The following is a 10715-nucleotide window of genomic DNA, read 5'->3' on the forward strand; positions in this document are numbered from 1 at the left end:
TATATATATATATGTATATATATATATATATATATATATACGAAGGCATTTTAAAGCCTTCCCACACTCTTGTAATATTCTAAACAATGAAACTCTAAATGCTCTGAAAGAAATCAGAATGTCATGATTTTAGCTCCCTGCCTCCTCTGCTCTTTGCTACCTGCAAGTGCTCTTGGCCACGCCCACTTCTCCGCCCTGCACGCTGATCAGCTGCAGCAGGAAGTTTATCCTGCAGCAGTATGGGCTGCACAAAGCTGCAGGAGGTGCTAAATAATTAAAATAATTTATTTTAAATAAAAATCCCATGCCTATCGTGTGGCTCATCCATCAATCAGCCAATTGTGTGTCATGTCCAATCTTATTTTGACAAGCTGCGATGGAGCGAGTCGGCGATAAATAAACCGTGAAGTAGCGAGGGACTACTGTATCCTGATGCTTGCTCAGTAATCCATGTAGAAAAATATAGCAAAGGAAAGTCAGGTCCTGTGGACGGATTCTTCTTTGCTGAAACGTTTCATCTTTTACCCAAAAGACTTCTTCAGTCTGAGGAGCTGCAATAAACTCAGTCTTATAAACAGCATCTTCTCATAGTGGATCAAACAGTTTGCTGGTGACATCCAAAACTAGCTGTTCACATGATAAAGAAGGACCATTAGCCTAACAATTGATTGGTAATGCCCTGATGGCTGCTTGCTATTCACAGAAGGCTGAGTGATGCTAGTAATAACAGCATTGTAAGAGGGGGACAGTTGAACCCTGAGGCCTCCACCCCTGTTTAATGATGGACGATTTCTTTTCACAAAGATGGCCTCCTTTACTCCTCTCTCAAACCATCGTTCCTCTCTGTCCAGGATGTGAATATCTTCATCCCTGAAAGAGTGACCGCTGGCCTGGAGATGAGTGTAGACCGCAGAGTCCTGGCCTGATGGTGTTGCTCTTCTGTGTTGGACCATCCTTTTGGCTAGTGGCTGTTTAGTTTCCCCCGATGTAAGACTGATCACAGCCCTCCTGACACTGAACAGCGTACACCATATTACTGTTTTTGCCGGCATTTCAACAAGAAGAATCCGTCCAGAGGACCAGACTTTACTTTGTTAGATTTACGCAATCCGTTTTAATGGCTGGCAAAAAAATAAAAAATTAAGTGACGTTACAGACTTTCCTTTTGAGGATGATTATTTGCATTGAAGTAACCATTTTTAGGCCAAAGCAGAACGTGTTTTTGTTATATCAATAGTTATATTATCAGTAATAACTTAGGACAGGGGTTCTCAAAGTTTTTGGGTTCAGAGACCCCTTACAGGGGAGAAAAAGTTTTAGGGATCCCCTCATAACCCTCATGTTTATTAAATAATTTTCTACAATTTGTCTCTTTAATGCAATGAAAATATTTGTGTAACAAATACTCGATACTTGTTTTTTTAATAGGGTTAATACAGGTTTTATACTTTTAAACATGGGTTATTTTTCGTTCAAGACAAACTTAATTACCAAAATTTTTAATTTCAACTCCCAAAAATTACAGTTTTGAGAAAACAGTATCAAAACCTACTTTAAAACTTTACCTGTTCACATAATGAACATAAATGTATTGCCACTTTTTCAAATTATTACATAAAATTGAACAGAATCATGATGGACCTCCATACCGGCTCACGGACCCCTGGGTGTTCGGGGACCACAGTTTGAGAACTACTGACTTAGGATATGATATGCATGGAAGGTCTTATCACCGTCAAATATGAAAAGGAAATTTCTAGAAATAAAACGTGTTATCAGTGAGTCTACGTGGACAGGAATTACAGACTCCATGAAGTCGGGCTGGAGCCTTGGGTTTTGGTTAGGCTGACCCAGAGTGTTCTCCCTGATGAGTGACAAGTGATCGAGATAAACTATCTACAAGGAATGATCAACATTTTGAAGCTTGTTAATAATAAAGCCACATTTCTGCTGTCATTTGTAGCCAGTATGTAGTCATGGGGTTCAGCAGAAGTTCATGATTAAGGGTATTTATTTAAAATGTAGTGTGTAAACCAAGTATTTACTTGCAGATACAATTAATGTTAAATTATTTTTAATTGAAACAATCCATAGACTGTTGTGTTAGTACAATTTTAATGTAAAATTAGCCACAAGAATGATCTAACAAAGACACACATATGGTTAGTACTGTTAATTTATTGTTGACTGTTTCAAGTCTGCCGTCACTCATCTTCCCAGTTTTCATTCATTCAAGTTGATCACATGACAAAGCAATGCAGCAGGAGCTTGAACAGCATCATCACGTCATAGTAGAGAGAAATGGAGAGAAGCTGTTGGATTTGCAGAAAATCCCAGACTGTTTGCGTACAACTTATTTTGATTTCCCCGAATATCAAAAATACTGTACATTTAAGAAATGTTTTACAGATCTGGCACTTTGTTCAATAGTCAGTACAAACAGGTGTCAGAAAATAATATAAACTAAATGTTCAGTTTTTTTTAATTATCAGGCTACAACGGTAGTCTGTATAGACTTAAACATTATTGAAGTTAGCATAAAGCTACACCTAAACTGAGGTTAAAAAAAATTCTATAAACTTTATGCATTATGCAATGATATTCAAACTTATAAAGAAACTGTGCTGTATGTTAATTCAGATTGAAAATTCCAAATTTTTACTATTTAAAGACAAAGTTTTAGAACTACACATTATAAGTTGTGGAAAGCTACAAAACAACACATTGAACTAAATGCTAAAGCCATCCAAGCAGCCTGACAAAATGCTCATGATAAACAAAAATAATGTTAGCATGCTAAGATTAATGTGATATGCTGATATTAAGGAAAATTATTATCAGCATGTGTCATTAGCATGCTAGACTTAGCAGAAACTCAAAGTGGTACACTAATGTTAAAAAATGTAATACTAGCAAACTAATATTAGCTCGCACACAAAAATCTTTGACTGGCATCAGAGAAAAATAATAGCGTGCTAATATTATCTGGTACGCTTAAATTCAAACTAATATTCAAAAGAAATTGTATTAGTATGCTAATCAGAATAAGCTTTATTATCACTGTACCGAAATACAGTGAGATTGTGCATACTAATAATAGTTGTTTAGCATGTAGGAGCACATGGACTGATGCTATATATATATATATATATATATATATATATATATATATATATATATGAAACAAATGTTATGGTGTTGTTAGAGGAAAAACTCAGACAATCAAAGAAGTCGGTAAAAAAAAATCAGTAAAGACAATTTTCCCACACAAGAATGTTCGATAATTTACATTCACTTTTCTTGAAACTGCTGGTATTTTACAGCTAGATTATTTTGACTTTGTTATGTTTTTTTATTAGATGTAGAGAACACCTCGAGATTTTTGCTTGATTAAAAATAATTCAATAATACTCATCAAATACACTAAGTGGATTTTTCTTTTCCTGGTTGACTTCTTGTTTTTACCATGACACACTGATTACATTGACTTACCTATATTATCTTTTATCTTTGGTGCCTAAATCACATGTTCAATTTCTATATTAGTTTATTAGAGTCATTATCATGAGAATCACTGATAAAACTTTAATCCACATATGAATCAGACTCTTCTGAGATGTGCTCGACTTGGAGCTGTACACAATCCTGCCCTCCAGGGGCTGTGTGGGTCTGTAGATGTCTGTCATGGGTTGTCCTGTCCAAAACCGACACTGTTCAACTATTGCATTTAGCTGAAGTGGAGAGAGAAAATTGACAAGAGAAATCAATGAAGACAGTGAGGGTATAAAAGTAATATTTTTGCTTATAGAGTATAACAAAAATTGTCCATCAAAAACAGTAGCACGTTCAGTATGAAATTTTTGTCATCATGTAAACCCTAGGTGGAAGTCAAAAGATTTTTAACAAATTAATTGCAATTTCCATGTGTCTTAAATATATACTAGCAATCTGGTTAATCATTTGATGGGGTGGGGGTGGGGGGTGTTAAAACATTTGAAGTTTTTTCACCTGTCGACTGCTGATGGACAGCATCCTATGAAACACTGTCCAGTCAACTGCCTGCTCACATCCTGGAGTGGTCATGGAGCCCACATAGCGATAGTAACTGTGAAGGTCTTTGGCTGCTGGAATGATGTCGCTGAGTCTGAAGTTTGGGATCACCATGTTGCTGCCTTGACACAACAAAAGAGAAGTAAACCAAATAAACTAAGGTTAGCACATTTTACAATTTCAACAGATTCAAGCTCCATACTCTAAACTCATACTGATGTTACTCGTGCCAAATGTTGCAAAAGTAAAATACACACCATTGTTTTTTACCTGACCCAGCGCATATATTATTGTGTCCAAATGTGGATGATCAGCTGCTGTTTCCTATAAGAGCACCATAGACATCTTTAATGGTTATGCATATTTTATCAGTCCTTGTGAAGTCATAAATTTGAAACCATGTCTTACCTCAAACAGGAAGGCAAGCAGAGCTATACCTGCTGTGTCATGTTCTGCTTCTGCCAGAGAGTGGTATGGCTCTTTGATATGGACTATGTGAAGCTGGATAAAAAAAAGGAATAAGAGCTTCAAATATGTAAGATCAATGCTACACCTCGTAGAATATAACACAGACCTGTTGTTTCCAACACATACTTTAATTTTCCATTCTTACTGGTAATCAGTTTTTGTCTTTTAATTAAAATTCCCTGTAAATGCTGTACATTCAAATGGTCTTTTCATTCAATCTTTATTTACAGTATACAGGTTAATCCCATTAAGCCTCAGGGACTTTATTTACAAAAAAGACCTGAATCTCCTGTCCTGACCTGAATGATCTACTCTTTATTTTATGATTGCCATTCTGTATTCAGTTTTGCTGTAAATTAGGAAGTGAGAAATTGAAGCAGTCAATGACCTTAAGAAAGCCTGGAGAACTATTGTACTTTGAAAAAAAAATACATGAAGGCCTAGATGTATAACCAACCATACATTATTGATAAGCTATTGAAGAAGACTGTGGTGATGGATGTAGCAATCTCAAGTGACTTCAACATAAGAAAGAAGGAGCACGTGAAGCTTGAGGAATACCAAGAGCTGAAAGAAGGAATCATCAAGTTGTGGGGAGCCAGTGTTGCTGGGCTGTCTTAGTTGATGCCATTGCAACATCACGTGGACATCAAGGGCAATGCCACTGGATTGGCAGACTGGGTGGTGGTTTTCCTCTTCAAAAAGAGGGATTGGAAGGTGTGCTCCAATTATATGGGCATCACTCTCCTTAGCGTCCCTGATAAGGTCTATTCAGGGGTACTGGAGAAGCGAGTCCGATCGATGGTCGAATCTCAGATTCAGGAGGAACAATGCGGGTTCTGTCCTGGCCAAGAAACACTGGATCAGCTTTATACCCTCACTAGGGTTCTCAAGGGAGTGTGGGAGTTTTCCCAGCCAGTCTACATGTGTTTTGTGGACGTGAAAAATGCTATGGAGGTGTTACGCAAGGATTAGGTCTGTTTTTACGAGTCATTCAGTCCCTTTACAAGCGGTGCAAAAGTTTGGTTTGCATTGTCGGTAGTTAGTCAGATCCCTTCAGGGTGGGAGTTGGACTACACCAGGGCTGCCTGTTGTTATTGATTCTGTTCTTAAGGTTTATGGACAGAATTTCTCTGTGCAGCCAGGGGGTGGAGGAAGTCCAGTTCAGTGACCTCAGGATTCTATCTCTGCTATTTGCAGATGATGTGGTCTGGTTGGCATCATCGTGCTGTGATCCTCAGCTCTCACTGGAGCGGTTTGCAGTATAGTTTGAAGCAGCTGGGATGAGGAACAGCACCTCCAAATCCGAGGCCATGGTCCTCAGTCGGAAAAGGGTGGACTGTTCTCTTTGGGTCGAGGGTGAGGTTCTGCCTCAAGTGGAGGAGTTCAAGTATCTCAGGATTTTGTTCACAAGTGAGGGAAGAACGGAGCGTGAGATTGACATACAGATTAGTAAAGCTCCTGAAGTATTGAGGACTCTCTGCTGGCCTGTTTTGGTGAAGGGGGAGCTGAGCTGTAAGACAAAGCTCATTTACTGATCAGTATATGTTCCTACCCTCACCTATGGTCACAACCTTTGGGTACTGATCGAAAGAACAAGATTGAAGATACAGGCGTTTGAAATTAGTTTCTACCGCAGGGTAGCTGGACTCTCCCGTAAAGCTAGGGTGAGAAGTTCAGTTATCCGGGAGAGACTTAGAATAGAACTGCTGGTTCTCCACATCAAGAGGAGCCAGTTGAGGTGGTTCGGGCATCTAAGGATGCCCCCTGAGTGCCTCCATAGGGAGGTGCTTTAAGCATGTTCAACTGGAAGGGGACCCTGGAGAAGACCCGGGACATGCTGGAGAGACTATGTCTCTTGGCTAGCCTGGAAATACCTTGGAATCCTCCCAGAAGAGCTGGAAGAGGTGGCTGGGGAGAGAGATGTCTGGGCCTCCCTGCTCAAGCTGCTGGCCCCTGCCAGGATCAAGTGGAGGAAAATGGATGGATGGAATCTGGACATAAATGCTGATGCACAGAAGGAAGGCTAACCGGGTAAATGAAATGAAAAAATTAAAAATATATAAATAAAAGAAATAGATAAAAGATGTACAATCTGTCCCACTTTACAAGAGCCTGTTCTGCAACACTTTCATGTTTTCAGTCAGATGTAAGGTCCTGTACCTCCATGGGAAATCTTTCTCCATCAATGGTGTGCTCTGATCCTGGTCTCCCACTCCCTCCCCAGTGGAAGTGAAAGTGGGATGCTCTGTAGTGACCTGGCAGACCTCCTCTAGTTAGTCCTACCGACTGTGGCAGACCAAAGTGAGCTGCAAGATTAAAAAAGAGACACGGTCTGAATCAGCCAGGTGTTCTACAGGTAAGAAGACAACGTCTGAAGAGGAGATCAGGTCAGTCTGCTGTGTTTTTATTACCATAGTGGCCAGTATTTTTCACTGTAATGTTGATTTTGTTGGTGTGTCCAGTGAAGTTAAAAGGAGGCAGGGAACTATTGACCTGCACTTTCCTGGTGATGATGTTAACTGGAGACTGGTGTGATCCTCCGCATCTGGGAAACTGCACAACCCAACGGCTTGGATCTAAACAAAACAAAGAACAACAAATTTTAACAGTTATTTGTGACATGCTAGAAAAAAGAGTCACAATGGGTATGATTGTATGTTATTTTAGGGGGATTCGCAGGAGCACATCATTCACACATCATTCACACATCATTCACACAGACACAAAAAGTAACTAATAAAGTAACTAACTTGGTTACTTTCCAAATCAAGTAATCAGTAACTTAACTAAGTTACTTTTTTCATGGACTAATCAGTAACTTAATTAAGTTACTTTTTCAATGTAACTATGCCATCACTGCTGAAGACATACCTGTTAGAATATGGGGATTTAAAGGTTGATTGGAAGATTATATGCCATTTTAGTTATTGGAATGGCTATATAGTGTCTATATGGACTCGTTTTTTCCATCTCAGTTGTGGCAAAAATGTATGTTTTTTACTTTTTTCATGACAGAGCTGTTTTCTCCGGGTACTCCGGTTTCCTCCAACAGTCCAAAAACATGCATGTTAGGCTGATTGGTAACTCTAAATGGTCCCTAGGTGTGAGTGAGAGAGTGAATGTTTGTTTGTCTCGTTTGTCTCTATGTGGCCCTGTGATGGACTTGCGACCCGTCCAGGGTGTACCCCGCCCCTCGCACAGTGATTGCTGGACATGGGCACCAGCGACCCCCGTGACCCAAAATGGAATAAGCGGGTAAAGAAAATGGATGGATGGATGACAGAGCTGCTCATTCAGACTCATTTTTCCAGCACTTGTCTCTTTTGTCCAACTCAGGGGTCTCCAGTCTGTGGTTCTGGGGCCACATGCAGGTCTTCAGTCTGTCTGGGTCTTTGTAGCATTGACCAAAAGAACATTAATTTGAATAATATTTAAATTGATAACTACAGTAGAATATACTAGTCTAAACAGTATTTCTGCCCAGTTTTATGTAATTATATGAATTTAAAATCTGAACAATACAATAATTTGGGGACTGCCTGGGCAGCCACATACGAAAAGAATTCTTCTTTCATCTTTAATGCACCCGAACTGCAATGTCTACTCCCACACATTTTACATGCGTTTTATATGTGTTTATATGAGTCATTGAGAAAAATTGTGTCTTTGTTTGCAACCTACGTGAACATGGTAACTCAAAATGCCAACAAAAGTAACAGCACACATCACGGTGCCGAGCTGGTCGTTTAGATATAACATTTGTGGGGGCACGCATTGTGGTTCGGGCCGCATGAAGGTTGATAGAAGAGCAAGACCCTTGTCAGGTGGATAATAATAGGTGGCTGCCTTTCTAGGCAGTCCCCAGTTATGATGATTAACAAACACATCAGTGAACATCTTCCCATCCACTGAACACATATAACATACGGCTTTAATTTGAGACAGATTTATGATCAACTCCCTCTATACTTCTATTTTTGGTTTCTTCTGCTAAGACAAATGTTTGGCTTTATTTTCCATCTCTAAACGCTTCAATGCAGCCATTTAATTTTGCTCATGTATCTTTTCAGATCATTTTAGGAACTTGGTGCTGCTACAAAAGCGACAGATGTGCATCAAACAGCTATCCTGAAAACAAGAATCCAGTAATATTTCACTGTAGTTATTTATAAAATACTCAATGTTGTAGTGTCTCTTTTTTCCACAGCTAATACAGTTTAATTTCAAGGATCTAATTATTTCAGCTTTAAGTAATCTCTGTTTTGACGCTTGGGTTAAACAAATATTAATGTTTAGGTTTTAGGCTATTTGCGCTTTATTTTAAGTTTGACTTTGTCCCTTAAAACTCTTAATGGGATCATCACCTGGTCTTACCTTCACACGTGTCATCACAGTTCTGTTTCTGGTAACACCACTGAGCTGAAGGAGAAAGCACAACTTGGTTTAGATCAGCAGACATATACAGCGTTGCAGTTCTGTCTAAGAAATGTTTTTATTTGTGCCAAACAAGCATCTTTCTGTAGCTAATAAATTACTAATAAATGAGTTCACGTTCACTCTCTGTTGATGCTATTTTACTTTTCTTTTGTCTAGTAGCATTTGTGTGTGAACCACTGTTAATTTTTTTAGATTAGAATTTCAAGATGGCAACAATCCTCTTTGGTCTTGGTCTCACTCAGACAATCAAGTCAGAAATAAACTATTTCTCTAAACTGAGGTTGTTTAAAGAGCTATCTACATCAGAAAAAATATTAACCTCCACCGACCCCCACGTAAAAACATTTGAACCATTCCTTTAAAGTCAATAAAATGATTAAACAGAAATAAATTTAAGAATTAGACATCAAACTGTGAACTAACATTAAATACATCAAAACTCTTTGTTGATTTACACAGCTCAGCATTTCAGCCCATCACTCTTTCAGATGCTTACAGAGAAGGAAAAAAAAAATGGCTAAAATGGATGAGCAAAGTACACGTCAAAAAAATCTGGCGTATTTATTTAACAAAATAAAGTAAAAGCTATTATTTTAAAATTGAGTTTACATTCAGTTGTCATTTCACTGATTATGTTCAGTGTAAAGTGGATCAGGTGCATTGAACTTGCTGCTCCATCAGGTGCTGATGATGTCACGCAGTGTGCTGCTGCAGGTGTGTATTGTGTCGCTGGTGTGAACGAACCTCTGGGGTCTGACTCTGTGGTGGGAATGAAAGCTGCCAGAGGACCATTTAGCTAATATAGGAATACAGATTAGGCCAGCTGTTTCCAACAATGCCGTCCTTTGAACAGGGGACAGCAGTTCTCACCAGGTGAGAACAAAGGCCAGGTGGAGGCTGGCTTTACTCCACCTGGCTCAAACAGCTGAGGTACACAGTTAGAAAAAAAAAACAAGTTACATAAGCTTTACCCCCTCCCGAAGCCGTTTTCATGTTATTCTCACCCACTCTGAAATAAATTTACAACTTAAATCTGTGAATTTTAGATTTTAAAGAGTTGTTTTGTAAATTGTTCTTTTTACAAATAGTAAATCAACACCACAAGCCACCAATAACTGAGTTTTGACAAATATTTCTGAGCAAGCAACAATAAAAATGTCCCTTTTCTGAATATTTTGACATTTATCTTTTTTTTTTTCAGCTATCCTGATAAGCAGTTTATTTTTTTTTCATTAAAATCCTCAAAACGTGTTGAAATCTGTAATCCTAGATCACATTTTTGAGTTACACACCCTGTAACCTGCTGGCTGGGAAAAGTTAGTATTGTTTTAAATATTTCCAAATTGATTATTTAATCCATAGGATACAAGACCAAAGCAAATCTTGTGTGTTAATTCTTCCACGTCTCCACTTTGGTTAATGATCTTAAAGCCTGTGTCTTCCACAGGTGAGCAACCATTAATTAACTAACTTCAGGCATTATTAGTCACATTAATGAGTTCCTATTGTCTTATTGACCTCTTTGAATGATAAACAAAACCCAACACAGCTATCAGTGGTGTGTGACCTACCTGTGCACAGACAGAGCAGAAGAAGCAGAGTCAGGAGGTAGAGACAAAAACCCATGACTGGGAGCAGCGAAGGGACTCAAGGAGGTCCTCATGGACTAACTGTCCCCTGCCGACTCGGAGCAGCAATTCAGGGAGGGAGGGAGAAGGTCAGCAGAGTGATTAAAAGTGTGTATGAGTGTGTGTTGG

At 38.8% G+C, this 10715-nt stretch overlaps 1 protein-coding gene across 1 annotated transcript; it reads right to left on the bottom strand.

The window, feature by feature from the left end:
* Positions 1–3542: 3542 nt before the first annotated feature.
* ca4c (carbonic anhydrase IV c) lies at positions 3543–10584 on the bottom strand. The gene is made up of 8 exons (XM_037687332.1): positions 10530–10584; positions 8896–8940; positions 6933–7097; positions 6682–6827; positions 4459–4551; positions 4308–4374; positions 4009–4172; positions 3543–3731 (listed from the first exon to the last, which is right to left on the bottom strand). Exons 1-8 carry the CDS (start codon positions 10582–10584, stop codon positions 3543–3545), a joined length of 924 nt encoding a protein of 307 aa, XP_037543260.1.
* Positions 10585–10715: the final 131 nt, after the last annotated feature.

This window comes from Nematolebias whitei, chromosome 14 (assembly GCF_014905685.2).
Source record: "Nematolebias whitei isolate Nwh7 chromosome 14, NemWhi1, whole genome shotgun sequence".
Taxonomy (NCBI): Eukaryota; Metazoa; Chordata; class Actinopteri; order Cyprinodontiformes; family Rivulidae; genus Nematolebias; species Nematolebias whitei.